At 40.3% G+C, this 23,372-nt stretch overlaps 2 protein-coding genes and 1 long non-coding RNA gene across 4 annotated transcripts; all 3 read left to right on the forward strand.

The window, feature by feature from the left end:
- The first annotated feature begins 665 nt into the window (after positions 1-665).
- On the forward strand, positions 666-8,155 carry LOC146714921 (calpain-5-like). The gene is made up of 8 exons (XM_085440585.1): positions 666-700; positions 4,318-4,510; positions 4,585-4,778; positions 5,114-5,191; positions 5,282-5,705; positions 5,777-5,899; positions 5,977-6,173; positions 6,724-8,155. Exons 1-8 carry the CDS (start codon positions 666-668, stop codon positions 6,866-6,868), a joined length of 1,389 nt encoding a protein of 462 aa, XP_085296711.1. The 3' UTR covers positions 6,869-8,155.
- Positions 8,076-13,817, forward strand: LOC146714922 (transmembrane protein 272-like). 2 transcript variants are annotated; one of them, XM_085451298.1, is made up of 5 exons: positions 8,076-8,153; positions 10,215-10,300; positions 10,393-10,443; positions 10,548-10,754; positions 12,821-13,817. In XM_085451298.1, the coding sequence occupies exons 2-5, from the start codon at positions 10,237-10,239 to the stop codon at positions 13,027-13,029; spliced, it is 531 nt and encodes a 176-aa protein (XP_085307424.1). In that variant the 5' UTR covers positions 8,076-8,153; positions 10,215-10,236; the 3' UTR covers positions 13,030-13,817. The 2 variants fall into 2 exon arrangements, with proteins under 2 accessions (XP_085307424.1, XP_085307425.1); XM_085451299.1 differs by having other exon boundaries at positions 8,086-8,153; positions 10,190-10,300.
- Positions 13,818-16,311: 2,494 nt separating this feature from the next.
- LOC146714923 (uncharacterized) lies at positions 16,312-20,411 on the forward strand. Its single transcript, XR_014918888.1, has 5 exons — positions 16,312-16,630; positions 17,214-17,311; positions 17,394-17,444; positions 18,009-18,164; positions 18,727-20,411. It is a non-coding gene; the product is annotated as an uncharacterized LOC146714923 (long non-coding RNA).
- The last annotated feature ends 2,961 nt before the right edge of the window (positions 20,412-23,372 follow it).

A 23,372-nucleotide genomic window follows, 5' to 3' on the forward strand; every position in this document is an offset into this window, starting at 1 on the left:
TTACAAAAAAGACACAGTGGAGACTCATGATTTCATCCAGGAAACACCAAGAACCTTAGAGGCTTGCAAAGCGTATGGCTGGGAAGGCCAGTTTTAGTCATGTATTTATGAGTGGGGGCTCAGTGCAGATAAGAAAACTAATATTTAGGTTTTCAGAAAATAAAAACAGTTGAACAACAGAGAAATCTGTGATAGACTTGAAATCCTCTACAAGGATCCTCCATTCCCCAGTACAGACCAGTCCCTCTTTTACAAGAGACAGCCTCCACCAGGTCTGTCCTGGCAGAGGCCGAGGGTGAGTTAGACGTGGAGTGTAAAATATAAATTTTTTTGTTTTTTAACTTGAAATACATCTCCTCCGTGAATCGCTACCTTATCGTGGTGGAGGGGTTTGTGTGTCCCAGGGATCCCAGGGGCTATGTTGTCCCGGGACTTCTGGTAGGGTCTCACATGGCAAATTGGTCCTGGGTGAGGGACCAGACAAAGAGCGATTCAGAAGACCCCTATGAGAAGACCATCGAGGGAACAGTTCACTCTGCCCAGGATAGGGTTACCGGGGCCCTGCCTGGAACGGTTTGCAGCCGAGTGTGGGAATGAGAATCAGCAATTCCAAATCTGAGGCCATGGTCCTCAGCCAGAAAAGGGTGGAGTGCCCACTCTGGGTCATGGACAAGTTCCTGCCTCAAGTGGAGGAGCTCACGTATCTCGGGGTCTTATTCACGAGTGACGGGAGAGAAAGCGGGAGATCGACAGATGGGTTGGTGCTGCTGCTGCAATGATGCGGATGCTGCACTGGTCTGTTGTGTTGAAGAGATTGCTGAGTGTAAAAGCAAAGCTATCAATTTAGATGGATGGATAGATACATCTTCTCACCTCCCACATATAAACTGAGTTGCTGCCTCCACATGCTGCATTTCAGCAGATTGGGTTAATTAAAGCACTTTTTATTAAAGGACAGGCGTCATGTCAGCTGGTGAAACCTTAGCCCTCAGGGAGGAAGTTGATGATGGACTGCTATATTGGTGGGATTGTGGGTGTGTGTGTACAATTGAACATAGAAAAAGCACAAGCCAACGTAAACAGACAGCTGTACCCATCACAACAGTGGGCTAAGGATAGGTTTTTATAGCGTCCACAGAGAGCTAAGGGTGTAGTAATACACTTGAATTAAACCAGTGAAATGTTAAGTTGAATCAAGGTTGAAAGGGTTGTTGTTTAGTGTGGATATTGGTAAATGGCCTGCATTTGTATAGCACTTTTCTAGTCCCTAAGGACCCCAAAGCGCTCCACACTACATTCAGTCATTCACCCATTCACACACACATTCACACCAGAGATGGGCAGTAACACGTTACTTGTAACGCGTTACTGTAATCCGATTACTTTTTTCAAGTAACGAGTACAGTAAGGGATTACTATTGCAAAAACGGTAATTAGATTACCATTACTTTCCCGTAGGAACGCTGCATTACTGCATTACTAAAACCGTGATTTTTTTGCGAGAATGTCTCATGACAGTGACGTAAGCGAGTGTGACGACAACAGCTGTGTGCAGATCAACAATGGATAATGGAGAGAGTATGAGCGTGCAGCGTTTAAAGCGTGGAAGTACTGACCTTACTTTGAGTTTGATTCCATAAAAAGTGACAAAAACATTAGCGTCCATCGTGCGTGGGAAGAAAACTTCTTTTTACAGCGAAAAAAACCCCTAAACTTCTGAGCAAGCACCGAGTGCGCTACGACGTAATGGGAAACTCAGAGAAACTCGCGGATTCTTCCACTGATCGCTGCGGCACACCTGCACCAGGGTAAACCTCCGCCTGCCCCACTCCTGCTTTACAGGTGAAAATAGAGCAACAGGACCTCTAGTCTTTGACTTTATTTATTTTCTGCTGTGTTTTACTGGCATCTATTTGAAAGACTGAGTGTAAACACAAAAAATATTTTATTTTATGTGCTGGAATGTGCAGAAAATAGGTTTAAATGTTAAACTAATTTATTCAAGTCAGAGAATGTTGCATGTAATTAAATTTTTGCTTGATGCATAAAGTTAAAAGATTAAAACTAATAAAAAGAGATTTTTCCATTTGATTACATTTTGTATGGTGGATTATGCAGAAAAAGTAGAATTGGGCTGAAAGATCTATCGCTTTATCACCTATTCAGGTTGTAAATCGTGTTTTTAAAAAGTAACTAAGTAACTAAGTAATTAATTACTTTTGAAAATAAGTAACCAGTAAAGTAACGGGATTACTTTTTTGGGGAAGTAATCAGTAATTAGTTACTGATTACTTTTTTCAAGTAACTTGACCAACACTGATTCACACACTGTCGATGGCAAGCTACATTGTAGCCACAGGTGCCCTGGGACGCACTGACAGAGGCGAGGCTGCCGGACACAGGCGCCACCGGGCTACGCAGGGGCACGGTAGGGGCAATCATTTTGTGGCAGACCAATGTCATTGTTGCAGACGATCACTTTTTGGCGCAACACCTGGCGCTAGGGGCCAAAACAATCACATGAGGCTGCTGTTTGACTGAGGAAGAATAAAGCAGTCGTGGTAAGCCAATCACACGACCACTTCAAGATCACAAAGCATCAATGTGATATATACTAGTTTTTAAATTGTGTTGATAGGCCACGTAAAACCAGAGTTGATAAACAATATATACACGGTATTTTTTCCTGAATACTTTCATCATGTTTAATGTCTAAGGACAGCATTAGCAAGCACTCTCTGCTTATGACCTTGTGTCAGGCCTGCAGGTATCAGGCTGTGATGTTCTCCTTTATAGTGGACAGAAAATATTTTTTGGAGTGGCACAAATAATTTGTGTGGCATCTTATTTAATAGAGAACACCTGACTGTTATGTAAATAGCTTGAAATGGCTATTAAAAAAAGGTGAAAAGTAAATGGCTGCAAATAACTTTGTTGTTTGCAAAACTTGTGCATAGGATTTTAAAATTTACAATTTATATTTACATTCAAAGTTATGAAATTGTCAGGGCTCTGTGTGCGGGCAGGTGGAGATGTGGATCCAAATGCAGGACTCGGAAACCTCAGCTTTATTGCTGGACACACTGACATAAGACATAATCTTTCAAAATAAAACAGGAAACAATAAACAAAGACGCAGACTAAGAAACATGGACTTTACACGGGCAGAATTAGACTTAAACCAGAATAAGCTGGAACATACTAAACATCATCATCATCATCATCATAGCCTGACAATAGATCAAGAAAATAACCAAAAATACAAAATCAAACCAAAACATGAGAACTCAAAATGCTGGGTCAGAACTGACCCAGAACCGTGACAGAAATATGATTCATTAAACACGTTCGTGGTTGTTACAGTAAAAGAATATAACTTTTTCTACTCAAAGTTTGGGGTTTTTTTGTCTGATTTCAGATCAGTTGTGCTAATACAGTATGTCAAAATGAAAACATAACTGTAAATTCAGACATGTGAGGCTGTGCTGAAAAGAATGATACCAAACATGGCAAAGTAAATAGTTTTTAAAGGTGAAATGTAGAGGTAAAATTGAAAGTAGTCAAAAACAGCCAATTATACCCTAATTTTTTTTTTTAAAGTAACGCAATTGTTACTTTTCTTAGTAATTAATTACTTTTAGAATTTTGTAACTCAGGTACTAACTCAGTTACTGTTTTGAAGAAGTAATTAGTAACTATAATTAATTACTTTTTCAAAGTAACTTGCCCAACACTGATTATTAGTTAGCTGGGTACCCAGACAGGTTGCCAGGCTTCTGTTTTGTTTCAACTGTGCACCCCTTTGACTGTGTTTGTGGTGATTGTGCCTTTTTTAATGTGATTGTGTGGCATAAACTTTGATTGCTGTGAGGTGTAAAGTCCATCCAGTTTTTGGTGAGTGAAACCTTTGTATTTTGTTTTAGCAAGTATCTCAGTCTGTGTGAGGCACGCATATTATCACTAAATCCTATGTTTAAACATGTAGTCTCAATGCGATTGTGACCTGTGTACAAATAATAAAAAAAAAACAGACAAAGATTTACATAATAAAAGGACGTATCATACATTATACATGCAAATTAAGAAAAATGTGCAAGAGTAATCAGAATCAGAGAAATCAGGGGATGCAGGTTTTTTGCTAGTGTGTTCCATTTATAAGCAGCAAAGTCCAAATGCTGGTTTTGGTATTCGATGGGACTGTTGTTAATTTTATGCAGGCTGCTGAACCTACATCTTGACTGCCACAACCACTACTTATGGCAGTCCTAATATGTAATGTTCGTGAATCAATCACTCAATCCCTCTCTCAACTTTTAGACTTAACGGCTGCTACGAGGCCTTGGAGGGAGGGAACACTGCAGAGGCCCTGATCGACTTCACTGGTGGAGTTTCAGAGCCGCTCAGTCTGGATCGTGAGGCTCTAAGACTTCACAGTGACCAGAGGAGGGCACTCTGCCAGACTTTAACCAAGGTCCATGAATACAAATCCCTCATCACTTGCTCCATACGGGTAGGGCTTCTGAGTCTTGAACATTTTAAAAACTGTTAAACAGATTGGTTAAAAAGATTTTACACGTTTCTCAGCCTGCAGAGGGGGAGACCGTGGAGTCAGTGCTGGAGTGTGGGCTCGTGCGAGGACACGCCTACGGGATCACGGCAGTGAGGAAGGTGAGGTTGGGGGAGAAGGTACTGAAGAGAGGCGGGACATCCAGACTCTTTATGGTCCGCATGAGGAACCCGTGGGGGACCACAGATTGGACCGGTGCCTGGAGTCAGAGGTGAGAGGTGACTTTGAAGTCTTTGCACTGGCTTCTGCCACATGTCAGACTGCTGAGAGCATTTTGTAGGAGCTCTGGGGGGAAAAGTCTTTGCTGACTTTAACAGTGTCGCTGTGGTTTGCAGCATTTTATAATGCCACTGCTGATATTCTGGAGAGATTCTGACATTTTACAATAGTTTGGGATTTGTTTTACTGGGGTGGAGGGACATCTGCTGTTCACATCATGGAAGTCTGAGAACTGGATCACTAAAGGTTTCTAGAAGCTGAAACACTGCTTTTATTTTTATGTCCTTTCCAAGTGTTCTGCTTTCTGTCCTTGTGTGCCCCCTGCAGGTCAGAGCAGTGGCAGCAACTGAGTCGTGCAGAGAGGGACAAGATGGGGCTCGTTGTTCGTGATGTCGGGGAGTTTTGGTACTTCTGATTTTTATTATTTGAAGAACAAAAAGTCATGTGGGTTAGCTGGTTTCTGCCTCACATTTTATTCTTTTCCTTTTCCCTCAGGATGGATTTCGAGGACTTCTGTCAACACTTTACAGACGTGGTGGTGTGCAGACTGGTGGAGAGGACTCTGCTGTGGCCGAGATCTCGCTGGAGAGAAGAGAGCTGCTACGGGGAGTGGGTTCTACCTCCCCCCACCCATGGAGCACCTCCACCCACTGTGCTCCAGAGTAACTCTACACTGACCCTGAGTAAGAGCAGCAACGGGCCTGGAGGGACCAAGCAGCGTGGGAACAGAAAGGAGGATCGACTCGGTGAGAGTCAACAGGAAGGAAGGAAAAGAGGAAGAAGCAAGCCTGATGTGAACAAAGTGACAGCAGAAAAGGGTGGTGGGAAGGTGAATGGAGTATGGAAGGTGGAGTTGGATAAGAGGAGCCGGTGTGGTGGATGTATCAATCACAGGGACACCTTCCTGCACAATCCACAGGTAAATATAAGATTGAAACCAGGGTTTGCATCAGCACATGAATGCTAAAAATGACTTTTCATTCTTATTAGTTCATGTTTGAGGTGCGAGCCAAAGAGGAGGAGGTGCTGATCTGTCTGCAGCAGGAGGACAGGAGGATGTGGAGGAAAAATGGAAAAGGAGAAAACCTGCCTATTGGCTTTGAGGTGTTGAAGGTGAGCCGGGCCACTGAGCAACCTCACGTTTTTTGAGTCATAAATAAAATATTTCAGTCCTTCCTCATCATCTGCAGGTGGAGGTGAACCGCTGCAGTCGGGTGCAGTGCGTGGTGGAGCAGGCGGCCAGCTCCATCTACATGGATTCCCGGAGTGTGACACTGAGGGGAACTCTGACTCTGGGACGTTATGTTGTGCTGCCCACCACCTTCCTGCCGGGCGTCACTGGATGCTTCCTGCTTCGCCTCTTCTCCCACTCTCGTATCAGACTCAGGTGAAATGCTGGTCAGGAAAGAAGGGTTAGAAATAGCTTTGAACGTTCTGATATTTGTAGATACTGAAAAGGTACGGAGGACCAAAGCTGCCCAAAGGTTTCAAAACCAAAAAAGTTTTTTTTATTACAGTTTTATTTTTTATATTTGCCACAATTTATGTTTCCAGTGTTTTGAATTCTGCGTTTAAATTTCAATTTATTCTGCAAGTGGCACTTTTACAAGTTCAGCATTTCACATACTGGATGATCCATCCATCCATCTTCATCCGCTTTATCCGAGGCCGGGTCACGGGGGCAGCAGCCTAAGCAGAGAGGCCCAGACCTCCCTCTCCCCAGCCACCTCCTCCAGCTTATCCGGGGGAACACCAAGGCGTTCCCAGGCCAGCCGAGAGATATAATCTCTCCAGCGTGTCCTGGGTCTGCCCCGGGGCCTCCTCCTGGTGGGACATGCCCGGAACACTTCACCCAGGTTAAATCACTGAAATGGTCAGTCAGCTAAGAGCCATAATCTCTTCAGCATGTTCTGTCCTGCCCTGCCATCTCCCTGCAGTTGGACATGGCTGATGCCTGAACATCCTTACTGGCTTCTTTCATGTGAAGGAGCATCGGTTCTATTCTCTGCCCCCCCAAATGACCGAGCAACTTGCCCTATTCCTAAGGGAAGACCCAGACACCCTTACTATAGTACGCTATAGTACAGGAGGGAGGAGGGAACGCCACAAAACGAAGGTGAGCAGACTTAGACTGACTCTTGTCTCAGGGGGAAGGCCTCAAATGATTTTTATGTAACAATATAACATTTTAAAAATATACATATATCATATATATACATATACAATACATAATTTTCACAAATAAATGAAACTAGAAGCACTTGTAGTAAAAAGCTAGAATTAGCAGTATGAAATACACACCGTAATTCAATAACAAATCTGACTTAACGACTATTTTCATCTCCAGTGGTCAGACTGAGCGGTTCGGATTACAGACCGCTGCAGACAGAGAACCAGAAGTTCACAGTTCGCATTCCTTTCTTTTAAAATCATTTTATCTTTTTTTTAAAAGCATAAACATGTCTCATTTCTTTATCAGTACATATATGAGTGCATGCAATGAAATATCCGGTGACATCACTGGGACCCGTAAGGGTGAATCATTTTTAATAGCATTTCTTCTCATTAGACTCAAATCTGTCTCGTAGCATTACTACACATTACAATGCTTACAAAAACAATGCACATATACGTGTATTGCTGATATTCGCAGAGCTCCACTCCTCTGTTTAAATGCAAACAATAAACTTTTGAGAAGAACAAACGGCCCATTCCTTTTATCTGCTCTCATGTGACAGCATTTGATTATCAGGACAGCTGCTATGTGTGAGCAGCTGCTGTAAGAAGTGAAGGACCTCAAACTGCCACGACCATTGCTTTGAGCAGAAAGATGATTTCACCCTAATGACACCCTTAGTAATTCAGCCTTATTTGCATTTTATGTTACAATCGTTCCTTCTTTCTCAGATATTTAACACCGGTTTAACATATTAGCCTGGAAATTTAAAAATAAATAAATATTGAAATATATCTCTGAAAACAGTCCAAAGGAATGAAACATTCAGAAACCTTTTTGGAGCCATTTTTTAGGCCGGTGGTATGAAAAGAACAACAGTTTAAAATTGCATTAAGTAATTGTTTTTCAAACTGTTTTATTTAAGTATTGAAGTGTTTACACAGTGTGTTTCACAGTCATTTTGACGCTTATCATTAACAACTCTCATTATTAAACCGGATGTGTGTCAGAGCCTGTCACCTCTCGCCTCTTTCACAATCAGCTGACCGCGTGAGCGAGCGCTTTAGTTTGTACGCGCGCTCCCTAGAGGCGGAGGCTTTGCATCTGACTGGCGGAGGCTTTGCATCTGACTAGGTGAGGCTGTCAGAGACGCGAGCAGCTGGCAGGAGGTGAACTCGGAGTGAGCACAAGGTAAGAGATTTAAAAGGGAATCTGTCATTCGTTTATTTAAACACAGAAACTCATTTTCCCCTCCCTCTGTCTTTGTGTTGACTTTTTGCTGTTGTTTGAGGGCTCGAGAGACGACACGCGCTTCGTGTCTGTGTCCCACGCAGGCGGAGACGCTTATCGTCTTAAAAAATTAAGGCGAGGCTGCAGTTTAACGTTAAACGTGCTGGATAGGGAACATTATAAAGCGTATGGGGGGGTTGAAAGCAATTACGTCACTTTTATAGGAACTCCGTAAAGCAACTCGGATGCTGTTAAAAGTTTGTTCAACAGGATCACACATGCTCTACATTTTTCCCCTGCTCCTGATTGTGTCTGCGTTCTCTCTTTTGTAATGTGGAACACGAGCTGTTTCCTTTCCTCTGCTCTTCCAGTAATATTGGTCAAACTGGCTTTGTAGTGAATGCAGACACACCTCTCCTTCTTCACTGCAGTTCAGTCGATCCAGTTTCCACACAGACTGAATCCACTCCGTGTTCACCGCGTTTAATCACATTTACTGTCTGTGCTCATAATTAAGAGCTGCAACATAAACTGCAAGAAAGTAAATTGAATTTAGGCTAATGTGGCCCTACCTCAGATGGGAATTCGTTCGATGAGAGATGGGGTCCAGCTGCAGTATGGGAAATGTAGTATTCATTGTTTTGGACTCTCTCTTCTGAGTCTCTCCTACTTTATAGAAGAGACACACTTGATAGCTGGAAGCATGCCCATGAATTATAAATTGTGTTATCATAGCTACTAATGCACGATGCCATCACCTTTCATTTACAATGAAATGAAAATATGTTTGTGTCTAATTCGATGATTGTTTTGGTCAGTAATTTCATTTTTTGTTTAAAGCTTCTCAATTAATAAAAGTTGCTCTTTTATTTTTATTTTTTTTTAGCAATGACACTGAAATATTTGGGAGGTTTCAGTTGACGGTCTATAAATATTACAAGAATGTAAAATTTTGCAAGACTCAGAGGTGTCCATTTAACCCTCTCAAGGCAGGCGTTGCCAATTTGCAACAGTTAAAAACTAACAACCTGATCACCCCACATACATATTTTATGAGTTTTTTTTTACTCAGAAGTACCACTGCAGGACTTGGTTGTGCATTAGCAACAAAAAGTTTAATGAGAGGGTTAAGTTTTTTTTGTTGTTTTTTTGTTTTTTAATCAGTTACATCTTATTGAGCGCTCAGAGAGCTTCAGTGTGGAAAATGGCTCCTCCGTGAAATAGAAATATTTCAGACGTGTCATCTCACATAAAGTTAGGGTGATTTACTGTTAACAACAACGTCTCACTAAAAGTTTCATCATTATCTCCCAATGCTAATGCTAGCTGCCGCTCTGCTAGTGAATTTGGTTTTCAGATTTGATATAATTTAATGTCTTAGATATACAGTATGTTCTGACTGACCTGGTGTTTCATCAGATTAGATGTGCTGTGTTGCCATGAGAATTTTTTTCTGGGAGTCCTTTCAATTGAGATTGTTTGTGGCTCACCACCGCTGCCACCATCCTGTGTTTTTGTTCTTCCTCAACACATCACAGGAACGCTCTCTTTCTTCCTCTAATCCTGGTACCAGTCCTCATGTTATGGTACCAAACATCTGTTGCAGACTGATTTCGTAGTAGCCTGAAAAATACAGAGTTTGGTATCCAATCCTAGTGTGTGTGCTGCCAGCAAGCTGTTGTACTTAATCACATTGGGGAAAATTAAAAAAGAATAGAAGTGGTGGATGGTCATATGCTAAAATTGGGTCGTTTTAGGCCATTTCTCGATGTTTGATAGCCCGCTTGATGACCTGACAAACCTGTAGGTTGGAGCCCACAGGAGCCTCAGACGAAGGAGGAGCTCACAGACAAAGATGCAAATTTCTTGTATTGTAATCAGAAGATTTGTTTTGTTTGCTTCATTGTCACCGCCTTTTCTGGCTGCTCAAAATCGCTTTGCACAACTTCACTTTGACCTTTAAAAGAATCTGAACAATTTTTTTTTTCTCTCACCAGCTCAGCTCTTTATCTTCCTTTGCAGGTGAAGAAACTCATTAGGAAAAATGGCGAACAGTAACCTTCTGGGACGCATCCGGAACCATCCTCAACCCCCAGCACCCGCTCTAGGTAAAATCTGGTGGAACACTGGTGTCATAGTTTCACTTCTGTAAATATCATGTGAAGAAAATGAGTTCAGTGTTTGATTTTTTTTCTTGCAGCGATTTCAAAGGTGATTTTGTGCGGCATGCCCATTGCTCAGATTGCAATTGGTGAGCTCCATACTTACTTACTTGACTGAGTGTTCACAAGTATTAAAGTTTTCCAGGCAGCTCAGATTGTTCTTTTTTTGAATCATCCTCCTTGTGTCCACCAGGGACAATATACCTTCATGAGTGTCCGCGTGAGCACTTCATCCCCATCTATCTGATAGTGGTGGGAGTCTTTGGCCTGATTCTGTCATTGCTCTCCTGCTTGCCCTGCGCCAGGGAGCCCGAAGAAGGCACCTCCAACCCTCTGAGCACAATCTGCACAACCTGGAACTCCTTGACATCTGTCTTTCTCTTCTGCTGGTTTATCGCTGGTGAGTTAAAAAGTAAAGGAAGTGACCTGTTTCTGGTTGGCTGCCTGTTAAAATTGTGTAAATACAATCATGGTCATTGGACAAACAACCAGCATAAATTCACACCGAAGAGATTAAACATTAATGGCTCTCAGCACCGCAAACAGAACAGGCAATGTTTACAGTGTGCTTCATGCAGCTTTTATAGCAGAATGTTTCTATTATAGACCACATTAGTTTCAGCTCCATGACTCTCCAAACACCAAACTGAATGTATTAAAAAGCCAGCAAAAAATATATGGTGCTGTGTTAAGTGCTCTCCCTTCATTGTGTCTCTTAGATTTATCATAGCAGACACTGAGTCTTATGTACTCAGGGTGCAGGATTCCCTGTCTAATCATTAAAACTGATATCCCACACTAGCACTGCGTGAAAGAAGCTAGCCGCTACGAAAACAAGGAGTACAAGCTCGAAAACATGGATGTAAATTAGGACTGTAGTCTTTAGGGTTGAGTGTCTGATTGATCAATATGCTCTCTTTTCTCATTGGTCAGAAGATCAATAGCCATTATTCTTGGCAGAGGGAAGAGCAGATCACAATCTGTATATGAATGATGGATGTAGCTTCCAGTTCTTAAAAGTTTAGCGAATGGAGAAGTTTCTTAAACCTGCGACGTGACTGCTGCGACGTGACTGCTGCGACGTGACTGCTGCGACGTGACTGCTGCGACGTGACTGCTGCGACGTGACTGCTGCGACGTGACTGCTGCGACGTGACTACTCTGGTTCTAAAAATACTTAAGGTTGTGCAAAGTCTCTGAGAAAATGCTCCTCAGCTTCCTCATTGTCTCACACTTCCCGATGGCCTTATCGCCCTCAAGTACTGGTATTGCCTGGGTAGGGGCATCCAAACGCCTCACAAGAAGGGATAAAGGAAGTAAATTTAGTAAAGTTGTGTTAGAAAATGATGGTGGTGTAAGATTTGGATTAATCCATGTCTGGGAAACTGGGCCTAGTTTTCAGAAGTAATCTGGAAGGTCTAATAAGATCAAGACAAGACATTATTTTAAAAAAGGTTATGAATTAAGAATGTTAAAGGTGATCACAGTAGATAAACCTTAACTCATTAAAGACTTAAATCTATCCATAGGCTCTCAGTGTTTGCTGCTTTCTGTCAGAGCCAAAAAGTGCAGAAAATGTGTCAGCTGATGTTTTCAATCATCTTTTCAATTGTCTCTTTTGCTAGCTAACATCACCAGCAGTAGCTGACTGTATCTGTCTTAATTGTGGCTTTTGTGGTAGTGCAGTTATTTAGGTCATGCAGTACAGTGCTTCTGAGTCATGATAAAGTAGGTGAGGTAAACTTGGTTGTGGATAAAATAGCGAATTTCTTGCTAATTAAATATTCCCAAAATAGCTGTTTATTATCAAACTTCAATCAAATTTTATCAGGCTCGCAGGGGCGCTGGAACCTATCCAAGCTACCATTGGTCGAGAGGCAGGGTGCGTTCTGAACAGATATTCCATTTGTCATAGGGCGTTAACAAACTGCAGGCAGTTAATTGGGAATCTTTCTAATTTTGTTTTAATTTTTTTTTTTTTTTTTTTATTTTAGCACCCCCAGCATCCTAATGAAAATGCTGGTAATCTGAATTTGATCATGTTTGAAAGTCTGTACTTAGATCAGAGTGAGCCTATAAGTTCTGTTTTTAACAACCAGGATAAAAGTAAGATGGATTAGATGCACATAATCCAGAGAAGGAAAAAACTGGATTACTAAAACCAGATATTTTTGAAGGGTGAGAATGAGAATGTTGAAACATGCAAGGGCCACTAGGTGGCAATATATGGCTGTTTTAATGGATTACTACACACAAACCCCTGAGAGGTACATGTAACATGAATTAAGATAATTAGAATAGTTGTCTAAGCTCAGTGAGGCTTCAAGTGCTGCTTTGCACATCCTGTCAGCTGTCAGGCCTCCAAACACTAAAGTCCAGCTTATGTGCAGAGAGATCAAACAATTATTATTCATTCTTCACTTCATTTGTTTTCCTTTTCTTTTTTTCTTTTTTTTTTTTTTTTAGGTAATGTATGGATCTACTCTATTTATCAGCCCAACTACACCAAAAACACAACAGATGTGAGCACCTACTGCAACAAGACCCTGTACCTGTTTGCCTTCTGGACCACCACTCTGGTTTACATCCTGATCGGTTTGTTTTTCGTGTGCGGCTTCTTGGTCCTCCTCTGCTTCTGTCTGTGTGGCCGTGCCGATCCCGATGACGACGTGTAACGACGTTCAGAAACGATGACGGTACTGGACGCACACAATGAATATGCTGCTGATGCAGATATGTTTACGAATATGTTGTAAGTGTGTGATTTGACCGCGCATCTTGTGTTGAAAGATGAGCATTTTCTATACCTCTGCAGCAGCTACTGTTTACAGGAATTTTATTCTGAAATCAAGAAGATCATTGGTGTTTAAGAATTTATGCGAGAGCTGATTCCAACAGCAAAATTATTTTTACTTTCCTATTTGTTTCCATGTTTGTCCCAGGAAAACACGTCTATATTATAAATGTGAGGAAGGTTTTTCTCACAAGGATCTCAGCTCGTCATTAAACTCTTTTAGTGACGCTACAGATACAGATGACATCGTTTACTGCCATCCTATTTGCTGATAAACGCCCAGCATCAGTCATTGTCAGGGTTCAGCTGATACATCTGTGAATCTGTAGATGTGCTGTTACATGATGAGCCACAAATTTGGGTTATTGCGTGTAAATGATGAAATGGAAAAAGTCACTTTGGTAATGGTATCAATCAGGGAATAAACGAATACCAAAAAAAATCCTGTGTAATGTAGTTTTTCATACTTTATAATTCTGTAAAGTGTAGGTTTGTTTTCTGTGGAAACCAACACTTCTCTGTATTTCACTGTTCAAAATGTAATCACATCATGAAAGTCTGTCAGAGGTTTATCGCTGTAAGTTATGGATCATGAATCTTGACATTTGAAATAAAAGACCTGCCGTATTTTGTCATGTCAGAAATAAAAACGAAAGACAAGAGTGGGAAGCTTTGTGTGGCTAATCGATTTTATCTGAAAAGCAGAAATTCTGGACCTACACGCTAAACGGTAGTTATCTGTGCAAAAAAGCATTAGACCCAATCGCACAATGGACAGTAAAGATATTTTTAGTGTATCTGATGTTTAAAATTTGCAATCTGGCACTGTCTCAATATCAAAGCTTATTTATTCAAATATCTGTTTCTGTGCAAGACGACTATGGGTAAGAATTGAAGTATACACCTCTATACACCATTCTGTGCTAAATTATTAGTTATTACTTCTCCTGCTTGGCTCGCTTCCACACCCTGTTTGTCCAGTCTTTCTCCCCTTAACCCAGCCGGTCACAGCAGATGGCCCCGCCCCTCCCTGAGCCTGGTTTTGTTGGAGGTTTCTTCCTGTTAAAGGGGAGTTTTTCCTTCCCACTGTCGCCAAAGCACTTGCTCATAGTGGGTCACTTGTTTCCTTTTTGTGCTATTGTTGGGTCTTTACCTCGCAATATAAAGCGCTTGTGATTTGGCGCTACCTAAATAAAATTGAATTGAAAAGGGTTAGTGTCTGTGAATAGTCAACTGCCACTGACAACTGACTAATCTGGACCATTGAAACCACTGAATAAGAGCCTATTATATATCATGATTAAAAAAAATCTAATGAATGATGATAAACTAACCATTTATCTGCCTAGCCAGTTTAGGGAAAGTAATAAAATTAAGTGTTTTACAATTACACTCGTTCAAACCCTTTTAAACAGGTTGGTTCATATACAATGTAGTTCTGTTTGGTATGTAGAATACACCTTTCATTATGGGAAAACCTTTAAATTGCCAATGTTATTGGTGTCACAAAAGAGAAACAGTGGAGACTGATGATTTCACTCAGGAAGCATACAGTGGGGCAAAAAAGTATTTAGTCAGCCACCGATTGTACAAGTTCCCCCACCTAAAATGATGACAGAGGTCAGTAATTTGCACCAGAGGTACACTTCAACTGTGAGAGACAGAATGTGAAAAAAAAATCCATGAATCCACATGGTAGGATTTGTAAAGAATTTATTCGTAAATCAGGGTGGAAAATAAGTATTTGGTCACCTCAAACAAGGAAAATCTCTGGCTCTCACAGACCTGTAACGTCTTCTGTAAGAAGCTTTTCTGTCCCCCACTCGTTACCTGTATGAATGGCACCTGTTTGAACTCATCATCTGTATAAAAGACACCTGTCCACAGCCTCAAACAGTCAGACTCCAAACTCCGCCATGGCCAAGACCAAAGAGCTTTCGAAGGACACCAGGAAAAGTATTGTAGACCTGCACCAGACTGGGAAGAGTGAATCTACAATAGGCAAGCAGCTTGGTGTGAAAAAATCAACTGTGGGAGCAATCATCAGAAAATGGAAGACATACAAGACCACTGATAATCTCCCGCGATCTGGGGCTCCACGCAAGATCTCATCCCGTGGGGTCAAAATGATCATGAGAACGGTGAGCAAAGATCCCAGAACCACACGGGGGGACCTGGTGAATGACCTGCAGAGAGCTGGGACCAAAGTAACAAAGGTCACCATCAGTAACACACTACAACGGCAGGGAATCAAATCCCGCAGCGCCAGACGTGTTCCGCTGCTGAAGCCAGTGCATGTCCAGGCCCGTCTGAAGTTTGCCAGAGAGCACATGGATGATACAGCAGAGGATTGGGAGAATGTCATGTGGTCAGATGAAACCAAAGTAGAACTTTTTGCTATAAACTCAACTCGTCGTGTTTGGAGGAAGAAGAATACTGAGTTGCATCCCAAGAACACCATACCTACTGTGAAGCATGGGGGTGGAAACATCATGCTATGGGGCTGTTTTTCTGCCAAGGGGACAGGACGACTGATCCGTGTTAAGGACAGAATGAATGGGGCCATGTATCGTGAGATTTTGAGCCAAAACCTCCTTCCATCAGTGAGAACTTTGAAGATGAAACCAGGCTGGGTCTTCCAACATGACAATGATCCAAAACACACCGCCCGGGCAACAAAGGAGTGGCTCCGTAAGAAGCATTTGAAAGTCCTGGAGTGGCCTAGCCAGTCTCCAGACCTCAACCCCATAGAAAATCTGTGGCGGGAGTTGAAAGTCCGTGTTGCTCGGCGACAGCCCCAAAACATCACTGCTCTCGAGAAGATCTGCATGGAGGAATGGGCCAAAATACCAGCTACTGTGTGTGCAAACCTGGTAAAGACCTATAGTAAACGTTTGACCTCTGTAACATAACCTTTGTTGGCAATAACAAAGTATTGAGTTGTATTTTTGTTAGTGACCAAATACTTATTTTCCACCCTGATTTACGAATAAATTCTTTACAAATCCTACCATGTGGATTCATGGATTTTTTTTTTTCACATTCTGTCTCTCACAGTTGAAGTGTACCTCTGGTGCAAATTACTGACCTCTGTCATCATTTTAGGTGGGGGAACTTGCACAATCGGTGGCTGACTAAATACTTTTTTGCCCCACTGTAGAGGCTTGCAAAGTGAAGGCTGGGGTGGCAGTTTTAGCAATTTTATTTATGAGTGGGGGCTCAGTGGAGACGAGGAAACTGTTATTTAGGTTTTTTTCTATAAAATAAATCAGAGAAAACTGTGATAGACTAATGAAATATTAGCAGTAATGCATTGTAAACAGATGCCAACTGCAGTTAAACCCCAGAGGAAGCGCTTGCAAGTACGTGGCTTCCTGAGGACATAACTTTCTGTTTCATCACTAATCCTCCAGCATTGTTGTTTTGGTGGCGCAGGCTTCTTCCTTGGTACATCTTCACATCTTTTTTCAGTGCACCTCCAGGTAAACACGTTTCCTTATAAAGAGAATGAAGGTATAACAATTTTTATGCTACTTTTGTACTTGTGAGTACTTTTAATGCCAGTTAAGAATATCTCTACATGCTTATCAGTACATGACACTCAGTCTTGTGTGTCATATCGTCCCACTGATGGATTTGTTGAGTTCTTCATGACGCATCCTGTATTGTACTCTTTTATACTTGCATTTATGTTTAATAGGCAATAACTTCTGTCCATTAATTCTCTTCACCTTATCCAATCCAGAGGGGCTGGAGCCTGCATTAACTAAATGTTACTTTTAAAAAAAGAAAAGAGCAAAAATGTTCAAACAAATTTGTCGTTTGTTTTGTGGTAGACTTCCTGCCAGTACAAATGAGAGGAGCCACTTTATCATTGTCCTTTATGGGAATTTTATTTATTTTTTATTTTTTTATGTTTTTTGTGGCACATTACTAACATTTACATAAACTGAGTGTCTTACACAGCAGAAAGGTAACACCTGATTTTATTTTCTGTGGGGGGGATTAGGTGGTTGCTCATTATGCAAGACTGTATGGATAGTAAACGCTTCTCTTCTCTGGCAGGCTGATCTTTTCATTTTCCTGACAAATAAAAACAACTGGACTGTCTGGATCTGTGCTGGTGAAAGTTGGCACAATGGCAAAACAAACAGCATCGTTAGGTAAGAGAGTCCTGTGCAGCACATCTGCAGCTGTTGAGCCGTCTCATTTGTGATGTTAAAAATCTATTCTGTCTCCCTTCAGTTTGCATCTTAGTGCTTTTATTCGTCACAGTCTTTGCTCAAGTGATAGTTGGTAAGTGAGAGAAGCAGCACATTCAGACTGAATTTATCTGAATATATATTACCAGTGCATGTAGCATGTGTTATTTTTATGATATTATTAACAGATTAGTTGCTTCACATACAGAGATAACAGGACCAGACAATAGAAAATGACATGCATAGTTGTAAGAATACCATAGTTTCCCTTTATGCTCCTGCACTTTAACTAATGATGGTGCTGAAGGTGTTTTTGTCCTCTGCAGCCTGAATTCCAAACAAATTAGATACATAACATCTGAGACTACCTCTCAGCATCAGTAAGACACATATTGACACATATTGATTGTTTGCTCCACACTTTTTGTTAGGATCTGATCGCTCAAGAAAGCAGAAGTTGTAAAAGCTTAACAGTTGAATTAAGAAAACTGTGACTCCATGAGCGAGCCCTTCACTGTGTCCCCAACAATACACCACACCAGTGTAGACTAGATCAAATAAAGAGTTCACAAGAAAAGCCAGAGGTTTATAATAAGATAGTCATCAAACAGGTGACGTGCAAGCAGTTCTGGTGATACTTTGTCTTTGTGCCTAAAAGGTGGGGAGTACTTCAAGGACTGTCCAGGAATTCCCTTCATCCCTATTTATCTTTGTGGACCCATCTTTGCCTTCTTTGCACGGTGTATGTACGGGTCATGTAACAAGTTTTGTTGGTCCGTGACTACCCTCTTCTTCATTTGCTGGTACATTGCTGGTAAGCTTTAAGGGTTTTACTCAATTTCTGACCACAGCAGGCAGCTCTTGCAAAATAACATGACGCCTGCACAGCAGAAAATACCACATTAAGCAAGCAACGAGTATGACAGAGAACGAAATCCAAAAGCAAAACTATACGTATAGTTAATATAGGAATTATTCAAGTAACCAAGTGATAAGTTCAGATCCTAAACCTAAACCTGACCAGTGTACTCTGGGAATGGACATTTTTAACATCAAGGAGACTTTAACTTGGCAAAATAAAGGACTAATTAAGCAAAAATATCATACTAATTCAAGTACTGATGGGATTAAAGGAGGAGCTTAAACCGCTTGTTTCTAGCTGTGGATGAAGTTAGGTGCTGCACCAAAAAAAAACAGATAAGGAAAATAGAAATAATGAAAGCTAAAAACGACTGGATTCATCGCAAAGCTTGTGTTTGTTCTCCTCTCAAGTGCCCGAAGAATAGAAATATATAACACATTCTATTCAACTGTTTCTTTAATTGATATTGCACCAAAATCATTCATTTTCTGAGATCTCTCTCATATTTCTGCAGGTAATGCAGTGATCTACAGCAATTATAAACAACTTCAGATTACAGACTACAGATCCTGCAGTAAGACACTCTACCTTTTTGCATTTTGGAGCACCACTCTGACCAACGTCTTATTTATTTGTTGTTGTTGCTATTGTAAAGAAGAGGCAGATGAGGTTGATGTTCAAGTATAAATACACACAGAAGGTCAAAATCAGTGTGTATGCTGTCTAATGAGTGTTTTTATGGGATATGTGTATTTAAAGCATATCATCAAATGGATAAAACAGCAGCACTGACATTATAATTGAAGTGTAAAATGCAGGATTAAACATGATTATGTTTTTGTAAAAATGCTTTTGATATGAACTTGAGCGTTTGATTCATTATTACAAATAATATTTTCAGCACTTGATTACATGTGCACATAAAACAGGTTGGTTGATGCTTTTCTGCCTCACTGAGCCACTGGCAGCTCAGTTATTACGAACTCGAGATTCTCAAAGGTCCAAAACGTATAAAGCTGAAATGCAATGAAATGTGGCAAAAACAAAACACCAGGGAGAATATTTATTTCATAGAATGCTGCAGCTGAAAAAAGTTTATTCTTCAGTGGAATTGTTAGTTAACTCCAGTGCTGTGCAAAAGACCACTTAAAAAAAACCCTAAAACTAACAAAAACTAACAAACAAAAGCAAGAAAAAACAACAACAAGATAATCTGGCTGTTTGGAAGCAAGATATAGATAAATTAGGGGGGTCTCAAGACTTTTTCTTAGTGCTTTATTAACAACAGAAGTATAGGATTATTGCAGAGATAGTACCTGTATTTAGCCTGTTAATAGCAAATATTCAATAAAAGCACCACATATCAATATTAGGCCCAGTTTTCTTCCTTCTATATGTTAATGATTTTATTTACTCCTCTAGTATTTTATATAAAGTAATGTTTGCTAATAATACAAATCTGTTTTGTCTCATGAAAACTAGATAATCTCCAACATATTATACATTTAATAAGTTATTGTTTGCAAAAATTAAAAAATAATAATAAAAAAAGTAGTTGTATTTAACTCAAACAGAAACTAGAAAAATGTTGACAATGTATGTATGCAGATAAATAGTAGTTTTATCAAGAGGGTAAAATCTGCAATATTTTGGAAGGTTTGATGACTTTGTGACTTCCAAGAGGCAAATTTATGGTTTTATGAAAAAAGTTTCCAAATATGTTGGTTTATTTTTTAAAATTCAGAAATTGTCCTGAATGTGAATCATTGTGATAATTACATGGTGTAATATGTGTCCTGCTCATTTTAGGAGATTGCAGACGTTACAAAAAGAGTTATATTTAGCTGTATCATGGTCCAAGGTAGATCCCCCTAATCCTCTTCTTCATTACAGACTTCTGAAGTTGTTTAAATGTAACATCCTTCATAATGCCCGTGTAATGCATAATGTTGTTTTGGGTTTTTTTGGGGGGGGGTGTTACATGTCACTCTTCAGATGTCACTGGATTCGTGTTATCTTTAAGGTATTCTTAAGATGTTTGAGTGATTTAGGGTAGTATGATGATGTCTTTTGTATGTATTTCATATATAGTCCACATTCACAAATTACTCACAAATCATTATTTCACAAAGAACTGCATCATATTCGTGATCATGTTTGAATTTGTATTGTAGTCGATTTGTGAATAAATTGAACTGACAGTGTTACATTTCCTGTTTGTTCTTTATGTGAAATCGTTTCTTCATCGCTCATGTTTGAATCTTAGTTTCACTTCTTCCAAGTGGAGCAAAAACAGACTACAGTTATATTCGAACTCCACTAGATGCTCCCCTAATGCCTTTACATCCCATGACATTAATGCCTTTGCAAGAATCTGTAATTCAGCAATATTTTCTTACCTGAATTTGTTCATAATCTACAAACAGCTTTACAACTGTCTCTGACCACATGCGCACAATATGATGAAATCCAGTCTGTCTTAAATGTAAACACCTGAGAAGGTTTTTATGTTGTCTGTCAGTGTAACAACAATCATAACATAATAAATATTTTTATTCTGTTTTTTTTTCCCAGTTACTCAGATGTAAAACAAAGTCAGGAAACCCAGAGGGGGTCATCTGATTGTTGGGCTTCTCTCTGTATTATTGTAGCTCTTTGAGGTGACTTTTGTGATTTAGCACTACAGGACAGATGAATAGAAAAATATGCTCTAATACAAAAAATATATATAAACAACAGATATGTGCATTATTTCACAAATGTATACACTTGGACACGCGCTCACACAACAAAAGAAGTCTAGCATTGTCAGGATGTACATAACAAATTTAGACACCTCATCGTTAAATAAACTTAATTTTACTGCATTTAAAACATCAAAACACACATATCCTTGTTTTTGTTCAATCTTATTAAAACTTAAAAACTTTACGTTGAAGTTACATTGTAACTGACTTTCAATCAAGAGAGTGAGTTAGAAAACACTCATAAGAAGTGCAACAAAATTCCCATTATGTCAAAAAGTACAAATGGCACAAACAGCTTGGAAGAAGCATAATTATTAATAATAATTGTCACAGCTGTGTTTACCCTGCACTCCCATAGTGGCTGCTGTCGTAAAAAATCAGCCTGCTAATCAATCAAATCAATCTACTCGCCCCTCGTCCTCTTGGGGGCGCTCTCAGCTCGTGGGCTCACCTGCTCACTGAGTTCACCAGTCACTTTGTAGGAAGTGTAAAGTCCTTCAGTGGACATTAGAGCCGTCTGTTAGTGTGCAAACTGCACAGGTAATATGTATAAAATGAAAAGGTGAACATGGTGTTGGTTTGCAGCTGTGACTGACTGAAGCTTTCATCTCAGGAACCACAGCGAGGCGTAGCAGGTAAAACAGCTATAAGGATGAAGGTGTTTAACAGGTATGCAAAAAAATCAAAACAAAAAAGAAAATAGTTTAGTTCAGCTAAACACTGATAATCCCACTTTGACTCAGCTAAAATCAAGTCCTTTAAGTCATAAACCACTTCAAGAACCAGTTTGAAGCTCAGATCATCTCTAATTGGTTTGTTGAACATTACACGTACTTCACTCCGGCAGCTCTGAAGGCTGGTAATAGCAGGATACAACTGCTGAAGCAGCCAGAGGGTCTTTGTGCTGTTCTGGTAGATGTGCTTCTCCTACATGATTTGGTCCGTTGGCTTATATGTTATTGTAAATTTCCACATGTAGCTTTTGCAATGAACCAAAGATAACAGACCTGCAAAATGTCAGATGCTGAAGTTTTAATCTTAAGGACAGGTTTTGTTTTTTTCCACAGACATGTAGTGACAAACGCAAGAATCACAATAGAGTATAACAGAATAAAGTCTGCACACATATACTCTTGAGTGATATTTCATTTAATATGATGTCAGCCGACCCTTTTCCTTTTATAACAAACCCCCGGCACCCTGGAGCTGTGACGTCACCTCTGAATGGGTTTTAGATAGTTAAGCTAGTGCGTCACGCTCATAGCGTCTTTATATTTCTGTTACTGTACAGACAGTTGGAAACCTCTCAGCATGATGCCAGCTAAGCCAACGCGATTTTAGTTTTGTTAGCTAATAAGTGAAATGCGACCAATAAACAGGAGCAGCTACACTGTATACGAGTTTGTTTGTTTTTTCTCACATTAATATTAGCGTTTATTCTGAAGAGTAAACCTCTTCCACCCAACTTAAGGCCGTTAATCTGTGGGTCGGACAAACAGTTTATTGGGAAATGAAAGTTACACCACCTGATAAACTATGATACGCAACCAAATTTGCGCTTAGTAACTAATTCTGTTTTACAGTATTAAGGCACATAGATGAGTTTGTCCTGTAAAGAGGCTCGTGCACCTCTCAAATGGTTGAAATCGTGACAGAGAGCATCTTCAGCATAGTTATCAGCAGCTCTAAGATAAGAGCAGGCCTTACTCCAGAGCATGGACACTGCAATCGTCAATTCATGAACTAAACTATATGGAAACTTTGCTAACTTGTCATTTTGACCAGCAAATAAAATATTTTTCATTTAATTTGAAGCTATAATTGAACTCGTGGAAATTTTTGGATTCCTATTTGCACATTAATTTCTATTTCCTAATATTCTGATTTACTTCATTTTCATGCAACAAAGTGTGACACAGGTGGGAAAACTTGAGTAGGTGAGGTGCTGGAGAAGCTTCCTGCCCACAGGAAGTGCAGATTAAATAATCGTTGACTAATTGAAGAGAAAAAAAATTAGGCAGATTAGTTGACTATAAAAATAATCGTTAGTTACAGCGCTAGTGTTCTGTTGGGTTGGGGTCAGGACTTTGTGCAGGCCAGTCAGATTCCTCCACACCAAATGTGTCTTTATGGACCTTTCTTTGGTGAACTGGTTTGCAGTCTTGTTGGAACAGGAAAGGGCCATCCCCAAACTGTTTCCAGAAACTCTTGAAAAACAACCCCACACCATAATCCCCCCTCCAAATAAGTTTGCATTCAGTGCAATGCAGTCAAACAAGTACCGTTCCCTTGGCAACTGCCAAACCCAGACTTGCCTATTGGCTTGCCAGACAGAGAAGTGTGATTCATCACTGCAGAGAACACGTCTCCACTGAGTCCAGTGACAGCGTGCTTTACACCACTGCATTGACGC

The sequence above is a fragment of the Copadichromis virginalis genome, linkage group LG3 (genome assembly GCF_057382275.1).
Source record: "Copadichromis virginalis isolate Kocher_CV1m ecotype Utaka linkage group LG3, C_Virginalis_male_GT1.1, whole genome shotgun sequence".
NCBI lineage: Eukaryota > Metazoa > Chordata > Actinopteri > Cichliformes > Cichlidae > Copadichromis > Copadichromis virginalis.